Consider the following 19,518-nt stretch of genomic DNA (forward strand, 5'->3'; position numbering starts at 1 on the left):
TTTGAGCCATCATTAAAATTTGTTCTCGCCAATAATTAACTAACTCACATATAAAAAAAACGGCTAACTCAGTATTTTATTCAAAAAAATATTACGCAAGCCGGAAGATTTTGATCATAGATGGCACAAAGGTTTGGACATCTGTTAGCGAAATCTCTAGGCTTAGGCAATATTTTTTTTAGCTAAAATATTGAATTAACCATTTTTAGAAAACGGCTCAAATGGAGCGATTTTATATCATTAGAGCTACTAACGATGAATATAGGGCAAAATATTTTAAGTTTTATAAAGCTTCAGATAGTCATAATTAATTATTTAAAAAAATTTTTATCTATAGATGTAAACTAATAAAACTATAAGGATAAAATTTTAAACTTCTGGTCTATTTAATTTTAAAATGAGATTAAGTGTTTGCCAACCCCCGTGGTTAACCTAACCCCAGTCTCTTCTACCCTCAGCACAAAATGTAATAAAAGAAATAGTTAGCCCTATGGAATTTTTTGATATATTTTCAAATCATTTTTTACCCGGTAAGTTATATTTATTTTTGCATTATTTCTTCACAATATTCAACTCCTTATGCCAAATACTTTTTTGTTTTGATACAATTCAAATTATATTACCTTATGCAATTAATATTTCTTGTTATTCAACTTATTATGCCAAGCAATTTTTCCCTATTCACAATTATACTTCTTCATAATAAAGTCTCATAAGTGTAATATAAACTTAAATAAAAAGTAATTAACATTTTTTATTTGAATTCTTGTAATTTTTGTAAAAATTTCATAAATTATTCCATTTTAAATGAAGATTTGATATAATATAAATATTAAATTATGGAATATAAAGTGATTTATTATGTTTGCACAGGCCATGAAATATAGTTATATTTTGTTCAAAAATGCACAGTCAGCTTCACTGGGTTTGAACATAACTACAAATTGACTATGAAAAGTTGTTTTTTTTAGTTTAGAAAAAATAGAAATTATAAGAAATGAAAACTAAGTAATGTACGGAAATCTATAAATTAAAAGCTTTTTAAAAAGAGGAATTAAATATCGATTAATATTGTAGATCAATGGCATAACTACAGTGTGTTTGCGTCAGAACACCCACCATCCAACAATACTACATACTTTCTACTGGAAGGACAGATTTTTTAGAGTCCTAGAAAACCTCCACTCCTTTAAGTGAAAACTTTATAAAGGTCATAAAATGGCTATTGCAGGTTATTTTTTTGGTTAATTACAGGTATATTTTAAATAAAAGAGAAAACTACCTCAACCCTTTCAGGCACTATAATATTAATTGGAAACTATTTACGAAGTTAAACTTAATACTTAGAAGACTTTTATTAAAAACACCAAAATATAATTTTATATATATAGGGTCTGCCGTCGTTTTCGAATTGAAACTCTTATTAGAGCCCAAATACATAAACAATATTTGATATATTTCCATTCGATTCGAACATCATAGAAAAAAATGATCAATACCCTTATTTTTACCATTTTTTCGAACAAATTCTTATTTAAACGAATTCATTAAATGAATTGCACTAAACTTAAAATTTATTCAATAAAAATCAGTTGAATATAAAATTATTTTTAAAATTTGCGAATTTATTTGCTTAAAATAATTTTGTGCATCAATGATATTGCATAAAATTATATCATAAAATAATCGAAATAAGCTTTTTTAATAAAAAGAATATCTATAAACTTATTTTTGACTAAATAGAAAGTTGTGATTGTAATTTTGCCTTATAAGATTTGGAAATTAATATAGAATCAAATTCTTTTAAAGGAGGTTTACAAGTAATTTTATGCTTTAAAAAGACCATCTTTGTGTTATGTTGAAAATACTAAAAGAAAATTTGTTCATTAATATAAAAAAATATTAATTAAAAAAATGTAAAGCGCATGTGCATAATTAGTTGGAACCAGTGGTGTAGCTAGCATGGGGGGTTTAAATGGGAGGGGGGGCTTCGCCTCCAAACCGCATTTTAAAAATTTGCCAATATTTTGTGCTTTATTAGTGTCTAACCACTATAGTAGCCAGCATAAATGAAAAAAAATATTAGTAACAAAATTTTGGCCAAATTTATGATTAATACGCGACTGAAAGCAATATTCTGAAAATTTTATCAATGTTTATTCAATTGTAAATTAATTGAATCCATTCTGTATAGAAAGAAGAATAAAATTGCCCCCCCCCCTCAAACCCCCCATTTTTTATGATCACTCAATATATCTTATTCTATGTTAAAAATAATCATTTTAATTAAATTTTTGCATATAACAAAATTTTGCAGAGAATTTCATTATAGATTTTATTTAAACACTTTAGTATAAATAACATCCCTTTATTTAACTATGTATATATTTTAATGATAATATACAATAAAATAAATTTCAAAATGTAGAAATTTTATATTAAAAATTTATTCTAAATAACTATATTTAAAAAAAATAAAATTGCAATAAAATATGAGTAATTCTTGTACGGTATTTAAAAATATATAATTCAACAATTATAATTAATATAAATGAAATGAGTATATTAATAAAACATAAATATTTCTTATAGGAGATCTGCAAAAGTAGGAAAATCGGGTTCGGGCCTAATATTTTTAAAACAAATTCGGGCCGGGTTGGGTCGCCTTTGAAATTTTTTTAAATATATCTAAATATATCAATTTTATGTTAAATTTTTTATGTAAAACAAAAATATTTGATTTTATTTATGAAAACTAGATGCCATATAACATATATCTTTTATTTTGAGTATTCATAAAAATGAATTTTTATATTTAAATAAATTCGGGCCAGGCCGACAAAACTTTAAAAAAATTTCTGGTTCTGGTAGCAAAACTTTTTAAAAAAATTTGGGCCGGTGTAACGTGTGAAAGTGATCTGTGAGATTTCGAAATCTCACGCAATCACTTTCACACGGATGGGTTGTGAGATTTTGATGATAATGGCTCCCGATGTTTTTGAAGCGATAAATCTAAAGCAAAAATTTTAATGACATGAATTTAAATGATAATATAATATAGAGACAATAATGGTATAAAACCTAACTGTTAAATTATAATCTATTAGAATAATATTTTAATAATGCTTTGCAAGATATATATCGTTTCATTTTAAGAACTCATCTTTATTTTTTTAAGATCATTAAGTCGAATAACGAGAGCTGTAAAATCAAGGAACATCATTAAAGTTAAGGATATAAAATATAGTATAGAGACAATAATGGTATCACACCTAACTTATTTAATTATAATCTATGTTTTAAAATAATATTTTAGTAATGCTTTGTAAAATATATATTGTTTCATTTCAAGAGCTCATCTTTATTTTAATATCATTAAAGTTAACAATATAATAAAATTTCTCTTTTTGATATATATAAATTTAATTAAAAAGTAGATTATATATAACAAATAAAATTAGGCATTACAAGGTGTGGTGGATAGTCTAGTTAGTAAGACTTACATTACCTATCCTCAAAATGCGGGTTCAAATCCATGTAGCGTACATTTTTTATTTAAATTGTTTTTTTATCTATCTTATCTAAATAGTCGCCGCTTCTCTATAGTTTTAAATTTATATTTTTAGTCTGCATATCATACCAAATAGTGTGTGATAAGATATGCAGATTAGAGGTCTGTAATGGGCGGGTTTTGCGAAAAGATTTATTTAACCTGCCCTCGCTCTCACTTATAATTTTTTTTATATATATTTTGTTTTAAAATTATTTTATGGCTGGTTTGGCTCTTTTTAATGTATTTTTAATTAAACATATAACATGGAATATTATGAAAAACTATTTACTGTTCTGCTCATTTCGCCTGAAAAATATCAAATTCTCCCAAATTTTTTAACCCTCTCGCCCAATGTTGAAAATATTTTTTTTAAAGTACGGGCGAAAAAACCACCCAATCCATACCTCTAGTTCAGATTATTGATAGGAGGCTCCAATCAATATCATAATTAAAGTTTAGCAATATTTAGGTAGGGAAGAGATCCTTACTAACATGCTAATTTACACAACATGAAATTTATAAAATAACCAAATACTCCGATCCCATGATATTTCTTATACAAAGTACATCTTCTCGATAGACATTAATTTAGACAAAGCTCATATATGACAGAAAATTTACTAGAGGCAAACCGCCTTTTCTACCCAACCCTTTAAAAATCACTGCAAAGAAACAGTAAGATAAATTCTTAGCCTAAATGGCTTAATCGTAATGCTTATTTTGTTTACCTAATATAATGTTTTAAAGATAATCCATCTTTATATTATTTTGTACTGAATTGGGTCACAAATATTAGATAAAACTTTATTTGGTATAAGAAAATAGACGAAGAACTTTATTGATATAAATATTTATACATAATTTTAAATTTAATAAAAACATCATGGAAAAATATAATTATTATCATATATTGCATATCAGAATGTAATTGAATATTATTTATAAACTACAACTTTCATAAAAAATATATATATAAGGCGATAAATTATAATATGAATGAAATATATTTATATATTTTTATATAAAAATTTTTTTTTAATAAAAATAATAAATAGTGATTAGATGGAAGATAAATCACAATCTAAAACATTTTCAAAATGACTCCCCCCATTTTTTATATAAATAAAATTATTATTAAATATTTTAATATTGTCGCGAATATAAAATGGGTCATATCGGGCCCATACAAAATTATCATTATATTTTATATAAGTAAAAATAGCGGTATTTAACATTGTGCCCATCGCCCTGACTTCTGTGTCAGAAGCCCATATCTGCTGTGTCATTAAATTATTTAAGACATAAGTTTTTATGTTCGTGTCTTAAAGATAATTTTCAATTATCTTTCCCATCTCGGATGTTAGCATAAATTGTGCCAACCATTGCCTGAGAATAACATGGGAATTTTGAGCTCCAGTAAGCTCTACACTAATCGCCCTAAATTATATAAAGTAGAATAAAATGAAATTTTATATTAATATGTTTTACCTATAAAAACAATTTCTATCACCTTCAATTTGCACCAGGATGGTGGGTTCACCAAGTTGTTTCCCATAGTCTACATCCCGACATCGTTTGGGAGGACTTAGACCATCTCTATGTGATAATCTAAATTAAATTTTAGTTGTAAAATAGCATTTAATAATGCCTATATGTAAAATTTTATCAAATGTTCTTACATATATATATATATATATACACTTACATTTGCAGCTATAATTAATTTTAGATGAAAAAAAGATAATAATCAATGGCCTGAACATTTTTCAATGTTAAAAAATAATATATTGCATTAAACTTATAATGGCTAATTTTAATAAATTAATCATGACATATCTAAAATTTACTTTCCCCATAGAATAATTGATTTTCTATAATCTTGAAGGCGGTGTTAGAACATTTTAGGAAGTCATATATATCATTATAATTTGAGCTAAAATATTTCTGAAATAAAAAATATATTGTTAAAAATTTACTTCATAATGAAAAAGAATTTCAAATTAAATTGTATTATATAGAAATATTTCTAATTTGACAGCCTCATTCAAATCTGACGTTTTAAAAGTATATTTAAATTAATAATGCGAGATTTTAAAAATATCTATGAGATTTTGAAATATTGAATAGCCGTGAGATTTTGATGATTTAAATGGCCCCCAATGTATTTGAAGCGATAAAAATCAAAATCTCATGAAATCACTTTCACACGGTGTCAGCCGTGAGATTTTGATGGTGTGAAAATTCGAAATCTCACGGTAATCATTTTCACACGTTACACCGGGCCAGGCTTGAAAAATTAGGCCCGATGAAGATCACTAAATCTTAGTGCAAATGCAATATTTTTATTAAAAATAGTATAATATATAAATATAATGACTAAGAATTCATTATAATTACGTTTTGAATATAAAAATTTTATGACTAAGAACATATAATAATATAGCAATTTTAAGAATTGAATTTATAAAGAGAGGTCTACTTCTCTTTGAGATTTGACTTATATCTAGAATCAAATTTTTATCTGGAATAATCTCCTTATAAATATTTAATATTGCGAATCCATTTAAACGGCTTTCACCGGTTCTATTCTTAAATAGGTTTTTAACCTTTTCAAAGTTGAAAAAGACCTTTCTTTAGTGAAGGTGCTAAACGGGAAGGTAACTAAAATAATAAGCAATGTTTTGATATTAGGCAGGGAATCTAAAGTGCAATTATACATGGAAAGGACTGCAAAGCATATTTTGGTCTCAAAGAGTACTCTATTCTGTCAAAATTTTTATACCTAAATTCAACATCACAAAGTTAGTTATCATACGATCCTGATAATTCATCAGAATAAAACTCTGAGATTTTCTTAATATCCTCTCGCGTTTCAAGTGTATTTAGACTCAACCGGCATAAGAAAATAAAAGTTGTTTAAAATAAAATTATGACTAATAAATCTTTCCTTTTATTGAAATAAAAGTTGTTTAAAATAAAATTATGACTAATAAATCTTTCCTTTTATTGAAATAAAAATGTATCAATAAGGGGAGTAAAAATATTTATTTTATAAAAATCCTCAATCGTATATGCATCAATGTTTAAGCGATTGGACTCTCTAGAAACTACTCTATGTTTAAAACATTTAATCCCAAACATATTAGCGATCACTTTTACTTTCTCATTATATTTACCAAATTAAATGATTTTTCTTTTATTTAAAAATTAATTAAAATTTTTAAAACTATCTAAATTAGTTTGACAATATAAATTTTATTATTAAATTTATAAACATCTAATTTAACTATGCGAGAAAAAATTTGCAATATATTATTATTGTTATTTAATATTTTACATATAATTTTTAATATATATTTTTAAACCATGTTATCATTTAAAATTGAAAATTCTTAATTGTTTTTTTAAATATATTTCATTTTCATATCGTATATGATTTTATTTATAGATTAATAAAATTATTCGCAATAAGAAAAAAAAATAAATTTTTTTTCATTGGTTATGGGGGGGGGTCAACCCCAACCCCCCACTCCCCCCTTGTCTACTCCACTGGTTGGAACTTAGAAGGAACGTATTTTATTTTATTAATGAATATCCTGATATGGGTAAGGGGAGGTGCTATCCATATAATACCACTTATTTTTATAAAATATATTTGAAAAATTTTATTTATTTGAATAATTATTTACATTTTTGCTATAAGAATAAATTTCAATAGAAAACAATATTCAGGTGAATCTTTGGCCAATATTATTTATAAAAAAATAATTTCAACAGCAAGTGCTTTAAAATGTTTTTTTTTAAACAATGGACAAAATTATCCTGTTACAGCCGTAATTTTCAATTAACTGCCTTCCAAACCTCGAGCTAATATTTTATTAAAGTCTTCTATCAAAATAATCATAGATGAAATGTCTGAAGCTATTGATTCATTTTTAATGGTCTTCGCAAGAGTATTGGATAGTATCAGCCATTAGGAAAAGAGGCGAAATCCACAATTCTCATCAGCCAAAAGAGCCCTAAAACAACTTCGAGGCCCTTTTTGATCAAACAATAAATATAATTTTAAATTATTTAAAGATTCCTGACCGTCACCGGAGGAGGATGACTATTATTAATTTTTACATTTTCTTTGTTGGTTGTTGGTCATTATTTTTATAATCGTGATATTTCTTTTTTTATATATATATTTGTTTTTATTTCATAAAAATTAATTGACTTGATATAATTTATTTCCTTGAAAAGTTGGTTTAAATAAAATTTTAAATTATAAAAAATATTATAAGGAATTTTTAGAAAAAGTCAAATAAATATATAAATTCCGAAAAAAGTTAAAGGCATTTTTATGAATTTTGCAAGTTTATCTAGCACTAATGTAACAAAATTTTTTTGTTGTTATTAGGCGTGAAGCATCCCTTCATTCCTTTCAGAATACTGTGCAGGATCTACTACCAAGTAATCGAAATTTTTGACGAAATATCCAAAACCTTGTACGCTATATCTTCCTCCAAATTGTACTCGAATATCATTGCCGGTGGTGGTTTTACAGCTGATTGGCTTACCAGAAAGCTTAATAAGCATAAGGAACATCCCGTTTTTTCCCCGTAAGTTGTAAATTATCTGTTATAAAATTTTGTAATCGTAAGAATTTTTATTCTTTATATAAAATTTTTTTAAATATAGTTTCATGCAATGTTATTTAGTTTTATACAACATATATTTCTTATATATTAGAAACAATTAAAAATGATTAATCACAAAATAATAAATAATCCACTTATATATAATTATTAAATGTGATTTTTTTCCCAATAATAACGAAAGATACGTCAAAAAAGATTTAAAGTTCGCCCAGTATTTCCCTTCGGCAAATGACAAACCCTTTAATCTTTACCGGGACCAATTTAACTTGAGAAAACTCATCTTAGTTACTACTAAAATATCAAAAGTAAAAGCGAAATCTTTTTTAAAATTGTTATCATATGTGGTGTAAGCGAAAGTTTATCTACTAAGTTAACTTTCCTCGTAAACTCATTTTAAGCTACTAATCTAGAATGTATCCACCTTTTAGAGTTTGATATTTATCTACTTCTTAGTTAACTTTTGTTCCAAAATAACACTCTTTTATAGAATTACGATATTGTTCTGCTTAATGACCATTACCTCTTGAAAGTTACCTTATATTTAAAATTTTATGCTAGCTGATTGAATCTTCAGGACCAATTATTTAATAGTTTTATATCAAACAATGCTTAGATATTTGCTCTGGATAGCCAAACTGGTAAAATACTATATTCAATCCAGCTCAGATATATGATTCCATTCCAGTATGCTTTAAATGTACCTGACCGGAAAAATATAAAAGGGGATGAGGGCCAATTTTTGTTTTATCTACTCAGGAGCAGCTCTCACTTTCCTTCCATGCCTAAAGCTATCATCATAGGTCGAGATTCAAAAGTAATTTCTGTGATTCATTATCTAGTTTGTTATCATTTTTTAATAACTTAATTTCATCCAAAAAAAATAGATAGAGGATTGATTGGGTATTTAATCCTAGCAATTTCGGTGTATTTTGTATTCGTATAGACAAATATTCATACAACAAAATCTAATTTATTAAACATCCATAATTTGATAATATAAATACTAATAAATAACAGATTTTAAAAACTAGATTGGATCACGTCATCAGTGTGCCTTAATTGCACACCACAGATCTAGATTTAAATCTTGTTCATATTTTTCTTAAAGATTAAATAGCGTTAGCAGATAAAATATGCAGTACCGAAAAAAAGTTTAAAAGGGGGAAAAAATAATAAATATTATATAATTTTTTTGAACTATTTTAGAACATTTCAACTCGTCTCGTGTGTTTTAATCCTATATCAGGATACATAATCGACGATTTATCTTTCGATTTCGATATCAAACAAGCCATGCAATTATCAGTTTCATCAGTTGAGTCAGAATTCGTTAAGCCTGTGATAATTTTGGATGAGAAATACAAAGTTTTATATACCATATATTATTTTCTTGATGAATGTATGCCTCAAACTCAAAACAATATACAATACTTTATTACTTTTAAAAAATCATGTTTTTTATTTTTAGGTGCACGTATATCCACCCAATCTAGTCAACTTCGTTAAAGATTATATAGACAAAATTTACATTTACACGACCGAACCCTCGAATGGTGTCATAACCGGGTTTAAACTGGGCTCACCACAAAAATCACACCTTATAGTAATTTTTTATTAATAATAATGCCCCTATTTTTTTATATCTAGGATGAAATCGAGAATCAAACCTCATCGATTATTTTCGTTGCCTGGCCCATATGGAATCTTAATTTATTTTTCTTTCCCGGTCAAAGGGTATTATCCATAACGTCTAAAAAACCTAATGGTGAGTTGATATCAATATTTTATTTTATCATTTGGCCTAGTGTTGCATAAAATCGGCTATAATTTAATTAGTCAAAAATTCTACATCGGCTAATCGTCTTTCAGCGTTCCGTAAAATGTGCCTAGCATTAATTATTATTTATTTTTAGTAAAATTATTTATTTTATTTATATTTAAATATTTTATTATTATCAACCAAAAAACATATGATATGGTCTAGTGCTGTAAACATTAGAAAAATCGAACGCGTTCAACGTTCATTGTCATAAATCGAGCACGTTCGCGTTCACTTTCAAAAAAGAGAAATGCATTCACGTTCGTTCAAAATTTTATGATAATTTTTTTTTAAATATAATTTAATATGTCTTATATATTTTAACACATTATTATTAGCCATGCTAAAAAATAATATAGTTTTTTTTGATAATATAATTATTGCAATATAATATAGCGAATAAAAGATATTTTTATTTATAAAAAATTTTTCTTATTAATTTTTAATGACAATTGTTTTTCAAAATTTTCATCTGATAAACAGAAATGCTTGGCAGTCGACATTAACTATATTAAAAACACGCTCTACAGAGGCAGATGAGAGGATTGCGGTGTTATACTTATTAAACAACTCTTTTAACGCGGGGAATTTATTAAAAACATTCATTTTTTTTGTCCTTTGTTTCAAAAAATAGATAAGTTAGCCTCCTCCAATTCATCCGCTACTTCCTCACCAAAAAAAGGATATCTCTAAATTAACAGTTTTGCATTCTCATTTTTAGGGTTTTAGGGTCTATGGAAGTTTTATCCATGGCCATTGAGGCTTGAATATTGGTTGTATAATTGCCGAAAGAACATATTGATCTTCATATATATGTTCTAATCTTAAAAAAATATATGTAATTAATTTGATAGTGAAAGGTAAATACCATATATTAATCTCATTTAAATTGCGTCTATCAAGGGTTGACCATATTTTAGGTCAAATGTCGTTTTAAAATGGAACTTGAAGATTTTGTAACAGATATAATACGTTTGTGGCACATTTTACATTTGGTAATATACATGTTACTGTAAAATATTTATCATATTTAGGTCATGGTGATGTTAATTCATCTGATTTTGAATTTTTAGAATCAGAGATGATGAAATAATAATATCCATGCGTATATTAATCTATTAAATTAAAATATATACAATAATATTCAAATTAATAAACTATAATAATGGCGTGTTAAAAAAAATTGAAATGTAAAAGAGGAAAAACAGCTGATTAAAAATATGAGACTTTTTCTTAAAAAATTCGGATTAATATTAAATTTAAATAAAAATAAAATGTTTATTTAAATTGAACGAACGTTAAATTCGAACGCGTTCGTCAAAAAAAAAGTAACGCGTTCACGTTCAAAGTTCGTCAAAAATAAAGTTCATCATTTTTTTAAAAAAAACGAAACACTAATATGATCTAATATTTTTTATTTATATTATATTATGAAATGAAATGAAATGAAAGGAAATATGATTATATTATATTATGAAAATGGACTTATTTATTTTTTTAATAAAAAAAATGATCGCTATTGTAATATTATTTTTGTTACAATTTATTAGTGATTTTCACGCCAAAAATTACATATTTTGATTTGATAAGAATGAATCTTCTTCGTAAATATATCTTTTTTGAAGAAATTTTTTGTGATCTTTTATAATTTTTTTATATTCTTTTTGTAAAATTATCTATTTTATTAAGTATATTATAAGAAGTGGAAATAGTTTTTTAAAAATAGTTATATAAAACTTTTATTGTAAAGATGTTAAATTATAATTCAAATCATTATCATTATTATCACTACAATCAGTAGGTATTATTGTAGTAGCCTCCAATATATTGTAGATAATGGAGTTTTGCGTATGCCATAATTCCTTAAGATGGCCTTTAGCCATTTGTATTTTCTCAATACTCAATAAAACTTGATATTGAAGTCTAAATGTATAGAAGCGTATACAACACTATTTTGCAAATATTGTTGCTCTTGAATTTTCATGTTTTCTAATATTTCGTATCAAAAAGGACTAGTAAATCTTTCTAAATCTAATCGGCATCTAATCCATATGCCATAAAAATCAGACAAACATAATTGTTCTGATTGTAATCTTAATGTTGTTATTTTTAAAGGAACTAATACACTAGTAAGGTCCTTTATTTGGCACCAATCATCTTGCGACAAAATGACTTCATATACTCCTATAATAAAATCATTACAGAAATCTTTCAAACTTATTAATCGTTCTAGCATCGTATAAATTGAGGACCAACGTGTTGTTCTATCTAATATTGCCATTCACCTTTTCATTGATTTTAATATTCCTACAATTGTGGGAATTCTTAAAAATTTTGCAATATCCCCTGCTTTATCAATAGTTTTAAAGTGATTATTTTTTAGGCAATCATTAATAGCCAATTGTAGAGTATGGGCTGCAATATATATTTATGGGGAAGTCTATTAATATATTTACATAATAAAATACTATTACCTACTATAAAATAATTTATGATATCAATCTCTAAATAAAATGTAAGTCCAGGAAGGAAGTTGAAAGAAAAACGCGAAGATAAAATAAATGATTCCACGAAAAAAATTAATAAAATTTAAAAAATTTTATATTTTTAAAATTTGTAAAAAATTTTTATGACACTTAGAACCCTTGGACCCTCCACTTTAAAAAATGGTCTGGGTTCTGGTACAGCCAAAATACGAGGGTCCGGGTTCGGGTTCACATCCCTGTTTAAAAATACATATTTTTGCCCATTAGCGTAAAAAAATCTAATATGTTTAAAAATGCCGATTGTGATAATTGTCATTTTTCCAAGGAACATCTTCATTGAATTTATAATTTAACATCCTTACAATATAAATTATATTTTTACCCTTTTGTGTCAAAAAATTTCAAAAATGTTAAAAAATAACGAATATGACAATTGTCACAATAAAATATTATCCTTTTAAAGATCATATAAAATAACATAAAAAAGTTTAATATAAATATTTAAAAAAAGATTATTTAGAAAAAACCACCTCTTTTAATATACTAAAAAAATAGATAATTTTACAAATATGAAAAAAAAATTATAAAAGATTGTTATTTATAATAAAAAAATTTCTCAAAAAGATTTATTTACAAAGAAGATTTAAAATTCTTATCAAATCAAAATATATTCAAAAATCTTTTTCAACTTCAAAAAATTTTTTTTACTTAAAATTTGGGAAATCACTAATAAATTGAAACAAAAATAATATTACAATAGCAGAATATCATTTTTTTATATTAAAAAAACATCAAATAAATTAATCCATTTTCATAATATAATATAAATAAAAAATATTAGATCATATCATATGTTTTTTGTTGAGAATAATTATATAAATAAAATAAATTATACTAAAAATAAATAATTAATAATTAATGCTAGGCATACGTTGACTGACGATTAGCCGATTTCATATCTAGCCTGATTAGACTTAGCCGATTTTTTCCCTAAAATCTCGTCTAAGCCGTTTGTAGTCGGCTAAAATTAGCCGATTTCGCAAACACTATTTGTGTCTGAATTAAAAAATTAATAAGTATTAAGTGTCTGCAAGACCTGGGAAAAGGGCGATTTATCTCACTTCAATAGAAATCAAGGCTATTTTTTTCAAGAGATTAGTTCACAGAACTGGTCCTAAAAAGGCTTTAGATTTAATCAAATTTATTAAATATAAATTTACATCGAGCCATAAAATATTTTTTTATAAAATGAACAATTTAAATATTTGTTTATTTAATCTTATGATAAAGTATATTATTTAAGGTATTTTTCAGATAACCTAATTCTTAGTGATGATAAAATATATGCAAGTTATAAGAATACTCTCTTAACATACTTGATTATGTTAGATATTATAAGCTTTCAATGTTATTAAATTCATCGAGGAATAATTTGAGAGATGCTAGAGTTCAAATTTCTCCCTCGTCGATTTTGGCTCTAAAACAAATCTACACTTACATGTCTTCTAATATTTTTAGAATATGGGCGTAAAATTTAATTAATGATTTGGGATTATTGAACCTTTTTAATCTGAATGAATTATTTTTAAATTCGTTTAATTTAAAATCAGTGTTTGGGTTCCGGTTCTAAATATTTTCAAAAAGTTGGTTATGATTTTCTAAAATTTTGAAAAGCCGCTTCTGTTTCCCGTTCTTAAATTTGACGCGATTTCAAGGGTTCTGGTTCCAAATTATGTTAAAGCAATAAATAATTTTTTAAATAAATAAAGCCTCTTAAATTGAATCACAACATTTTAAACAATGAAATTACTTGTACTTTTGTTAGAGCCAATTCCTATAATTATTAAAAAAAGATTCTAGGTACTCGTTCCATTTCTTAGATTTGGGCAGGTTCTGGTTTCAAACCACTGGTTATAGTATTATATTGTGCTTTTAAATTTGTAGATAAATTTAGATTATGAGTATTAAACAAGAATCCAATGAGCATATTTTTATGTTTAAACAATTTTTTTTCGATTCTTACCCGGTGTAACGTGTGAAAGTGATCTGTGAGATTTTGAAATCTCACGCAATCACTTTCACACGGATGGGTTGTGAGATTTTGATGATAATGGCCCCCAATGTTTTTGAAGCGATAAATCTAAAGCAAAAATTTTCATGACATGAATTTAAATGATAATATAATATAGAGACAATAATGGTATAAAACCTGACTGTTAAATTATAATCTATGTTAGAATAATATTTTAATAATGCTTTGCAAGATATATATCGTTTCATTTTAAGAACTCATCTTTATTTTTTTAAGATCATTAAGTCGAATAATGAGAGTTGCAAAATCAAGGAACATCATTAAAGTTAAGGATATAAAATATAATATAGAGACAATAATGGTATCACACCTAACTATTTAATTATAATCTATGTTTTAAAATAATATTTTAGTAATGCTTTGTAAAATATATATTGTTTCATTTCAAGAGCTCATCTTTATTTTAACATCATTAAAGTTAACAATATAATAAAATTTCTCTTTTTGATATATATAAATTTAATTAAAAAGTAGATTATATATAACAAATAAAATTATAAATTAAAAGGTGTGGTGGGTAATCTAGTTAGTAAGACTTACATTACCTATCCTCAAAATGCGGGTTCAAATCCATGTAGCGTAAATTTATTATAATTGTTTTTTTTTTATCTATCTTATCTAAATAGTCGCCGCCTCTCTATAGTTTTAAATTTATATTTTTAGTCTGCATATCATACCAAATAGTGTGTGATAAGATATGCAGATTAGAGGTCTGTAATGGATGGGTTTTTAGCGAAAAGATTTATTTAACTTGCCCTCGCTCTCACTTATAATTTTTTTTATATATATTTTGTTTTAAAATTATTTTATGGCTGGTTTGGCTCTTTATTTATTTTAATGTATTTTTAATTAAACATATAATATGGAATATTATGAAAAACTATTTACTGTTCTGCTCATTTCGCTTGAAAAATATCAAATTCTCCCAAATTTTTTAACCCTCTCGCCCAATGTTGAAAATATTTTTTTTTAAGTATGGGCAAAAAAACCACCCAATCCAGACCTCTAGTTCAGATTATTGATAGGAGGCTCCAATCAATATCATAATTAAAGTTTAGCAATATTTAGGTAGGGAAGAGATCCTTACTAACATGCTATTTTACACAACATGAAATTTATAAAATAACCAAATACTCCGATCCCATGATATTTCTTATACAAAGTACATCTTCTCCATAGATATTAATTTAGACAAAGCTCATATATGACAGAAAATTTACTAGAGGCAAACCGCCTTTTCTACCCAACCCTCTAAAAATCACTGCAAAGAAACAGTAAGATAAATTCTTAGCCTAAATGGCTTAATCGTAATGCTTATTTTGTTTACCTAATATAATGTTTTAAAGATAATCCATTTCTATATTATTTTGTACTGAATTGGGTCACAAATATTAGATAAAACTTTATTTGGTATAAGAAAATAGACGAAGAACTTTATTGATATAAATATTTATACATAATTTTAAATTTAATAAAAACATCATGGAAAACTATAATTATTATCATATATTGCATATCAGAATGTAATTGAATATTATTTATAAACTACAACTTTCATAAAAAATATATATATAAGGCGATAAATTATAATATGAATGAAATATATTTATATATTTTTATATAAAAAATTGTTTTTAATAAAAATAATAAATAGTGATTAGATGGAAGATAAATCACAATCTAAAACATTTTCAAAATGACTCCCCCCATTTTTTATATAAATAAAATTATTATTAAATATTTTAATATTGTCGTGAATATAAAGGGTCATATCGGGCCCATACAAAATTATCATTATATTTTATATAAGTAAAAATAGCCGTATTTAACATTGTGGCCATCCCCCTGACTTCTGTGTCAGAAGCCCATATCTGCTGTTTCATTACATTATTTAAGACATAAGTTTTTATGTCTATTTTTTTGTTCGTGTCGTAAAGATAATTTTTAATTACCTTTCCCATCTCGGATGTTAGCGTAAATTGTGACAACCATTGCCTGAGAATAACATGGGAATTTTGAGCTCCAGTAAGCTCTACACTAATCGCCCTAAATTATATAAAGTAGAATAAAATGAAATTTTATATTAATATGTTTTACCTATAAAAACAATTCCCATCACCTTCAATTTGCACCAGGATGGTGGGTTCACCAAGTTGTTTCCCATAGTCTACATTCTACATCCCGACAATGTTTGGGAGGCTTTAGACCATATATTTTAGCATGATATTTTTTCCATACCTTTGTTGTAGGAAAAAAATATCTAGGGATATTTTCTAATTTATTTATTATCAAAATATCATCATCCAATTCTGTATATGTAATAAATTAAAAAATAAATCAAATATATGTAAAACATTTGAGGTTTTATCAAAACGACTGCTTGATTTTTAACAAGCCTCACAGGATTTGATAAAACACTTTTATTGCTCCCCAACCAATAAAAGCTTTAAAAAAAATAATTAAAAGAATATTGCAAATTTTTACTTTTAGCTATTATTTGATTAGTTTTAATCCCCAGATGCCCTCCCATAGCAATACCTGCAACTGTAGATACACCCCCCTCATGTATTGTTTTAATTATTTTTTTTTGTTCATCTCCTGTCAGTATAACTTTTCTTTCTTCTAAAATATCATTAAATTATATATATTATAATATTTGTGATGCAGAAAAAATATATATAATCAATGGCTAGAATAATAAACTGCACTTAATTTTGCCATACAATTTTAGTTGTATATATTATAATACCTAACTTTAATAAATTAATTATGCAACCATTTATAAGCCCAATATACATTATAATAAAAGTATCTAACATTTACTTTTCATCTTTATGTGATAATCTAAATTAAATTTTAGTTGTAAAATAGCATTTAATAATGCCTATATGTAAAATTTTATCAAATGTTCTTACATATATATACACTTACATTTGCAGCTATAATTAATTTTAGATGAAAAAAAGATAATAATCAATGGCCTGGGCATTTTTCAATGTTAAAAAATAATATATTGCATTAAACTTATAATGGCTAATTTTAATAAATTAATCATGACATATCTAAAATTTACTTTCCCCATAGAATAATTGATTTTCTATTTAGGAAGTCATATATATCATTATAATTTGAGCTAAAATATTTCTGAAATAAATAATATATTGTTAAAAATTTACTTCATAATAAAAAAGAATTTCAAATTAAATTGTATTATATAGAAATATTTCTAATTTGACAGCCTCATTCAAATCTGACGTTTTAAAAGTATATTTAAATTAATAATGCGAGATTTTAAAAATATCTATGAGATTTTGAAAAAATCCATGAGATTTTAAAAATATCTATGAGATTTTGAAAAAATCCATGAGATTTTGAAATATTGAATAGCCGTGAGATTTTGATGATTTAAATGGCCCCCAATGTATTTGAAGCGATAAAAATCAAAATCTCATGAAATCACTTTCACACGGTGTCAGCCGTGAGATTTTGATGGTGTGAGAATTCGAAATCTCACGGTAATCACTTTCACACGTTACACCGGTTCTTTTCAAATAAAATGGTTGTTAGAATTACTACCGATCAATTTACCTTGAAAGAAAAATAAATTGGGATATTATCAGCTTCTTCGGTCTCCATTTGCCAATGAACCATTTTTTTAATTGATTGATATTTGAAAATATAAATCATTAGGAACATGTTGACAATAATAAAATATTATGTAGGCAGCATCTACATTATAGAAAATTAATGGGAGGCATACCCTTTCCAAAATCTACGCACACCCCCAAGCCGCGATATTTATGTACCCATTATATTATAACAGCCCCAAGATAATAATTATAAAAATCTTATAAGGAGTCGCTATATTATCTCCAAATAATTCTAATTAGACTCTTTCAGTCTTCATGATTATTGATTAGGAATAACAAATAAACCTTAGTTGGTGATAATCAACTAGTTGTTACTAACCGTATTCGAAACATTAGCCGCAAGCATGTAAAACGTTAAACTGTACTAAAATGTTACTATGAATGAATGAGAAATATATATCTATTAATAAATTATAAATAGTGTTTATTTTTACTTTTTATTTAAATAAAATCTATATAATTTCTCTAGAAAGCATTATTTAGTCCCGTCTAATCAATAGATTTGAAAACTAGGGTAAAATGACTTGAATAAATTTTAATAAAATTATTTTTTTTATTTCGGAAATTCTTTCCGATATATTCTTTATTCAAAAAAAGAATTGGCCTAAGAACCTTGATGCATGATTTGGCAAGAAGCAAATAAAAAGAATCTGCCAAAGCTTCAAATTAAATGAATATGAAACAATTTCTGTGCTTCGACAATTATTGATGAAGATATCCCTAATTAAAAATTAAGAAATTTCTTAGTTCTCTGGATACTTTATCCTCCAGTACTGCCTAGTGAAAGGGCCTTTCTTATTTTGATCTTGGTAGCTAATCGAGGGAAGGAGTAAATATTTTGCCAAATTCAATGTTCACAAATGGCCCTTCGATATTGAAATATGGGAAAGGAATCATCGCGGGCGAATGAAATCTTTTCAAAAATAAATACCGCCCTAAGAAATCGAAGAAATGAAAGTTTTTGGAAAATATAGATATCGGTGATATTAAACTTGATATTTATTTATATTCATAATATCGGGGGAATTATAAATAAAAAAAAATTCAAGGCTGAGCCCAAGCCTAAAAATTATAGACTGTAAATTCCTCAAAAATGAAAGTATTTAATGAACATTTGAATAGTAATAAAAAAAAATTGAAGCCAATCAGCTCACGCTCATTGAGATGCAGAATTCATCTACATCAAAGATAAATATAGCACAGTCAGCTGTTGATGAATTAGTTTTTAATTTTGTAATTAAAGAATTAAAACCATTTTGTAGAAAGCACTGCATT

At 25.7% G+C, this 19,518-nt stretch overlaps 1 protein-coding gene and 1 long non-coding RNA gene across 6 annotated transcripts in view; one reads left to right on the forward strand and one right to left on the reverse strand.

Annotated features, from left to right (window-relative positions):
* LOC135928082 (ER membrane protein complex subunit 1-like) overlaps positions 1-19,518 on the forward strand; it is an 86,381-nt gene that overhangs the window by 33,093 nt on the left and 33,770 nt on the right. The window contains exons 15-20 of the mRNA XM_065464417.1: positions 7,956-8,157; positions 8,378-8,501; positions 8,810-9,010; positions 9,403-9,561; positions 9,665-9,799; positions 9,844-9,961. Of these exons, the coding sequence (XP_065320489.1) occupies positions 7,956-8,157; positions 8,378-8,501; positions 8,810-9,010; positions 9,403-9,561; positions 9,665-9,799; positions 9,844-9,961 (939 nt within the window). The remainder of the gene's footprint in view (positions 1-7,955; positions 8,158-8,377; positions 8,502-8,809; positions 9,011-9,402; positions 9,562-9,664; positions 9,800-9,843; positions 9,962-19,518) is intronic.
* LOC135931807 (uncharacterized) lies at positions 16,364-17,710 on the reverse strand. Of its 5 annotated transcripts, none has more exons than XR_010573172.1 (5): positions 17,667-17,710; positions 17,525-17,626; positions 17,078-17,215; positions 16,691-16,902; positions 16,364-16,639 (listed from the first exon to the last, which is right to left on the reverse strand). It is a non-coding gene; the product is annotated as an uncharacterized LOC135931807 (long non-coding RNA). The 5 variants fall into 5 exon arrangements; XR_010573171.1 differs by having other exon boundaries at positions 17,525-17,574; positions 17,618-17,673; XR_010573170.1 differs by lacking the exon at positions 17,525-17,626 and having other exon boundaries at positions 17,667-17,702.

Source organism: Gordionus sp. m RMFG-2023, chromosome 1 (genome assembly GCF_954871325.1).
Source record: "Gordionus sp. m RMFG-2023 chromosome 1, tfGorSpeb1-WG-v2, whole genome shotgun sequence".
Lineage (NCBI taxonomy): Eukaryota > Metazoa > Nematomorpha > Gordioida > Chordodea > Parachordodidae > Gordionus > Gordionus sp. m RMFG-2023.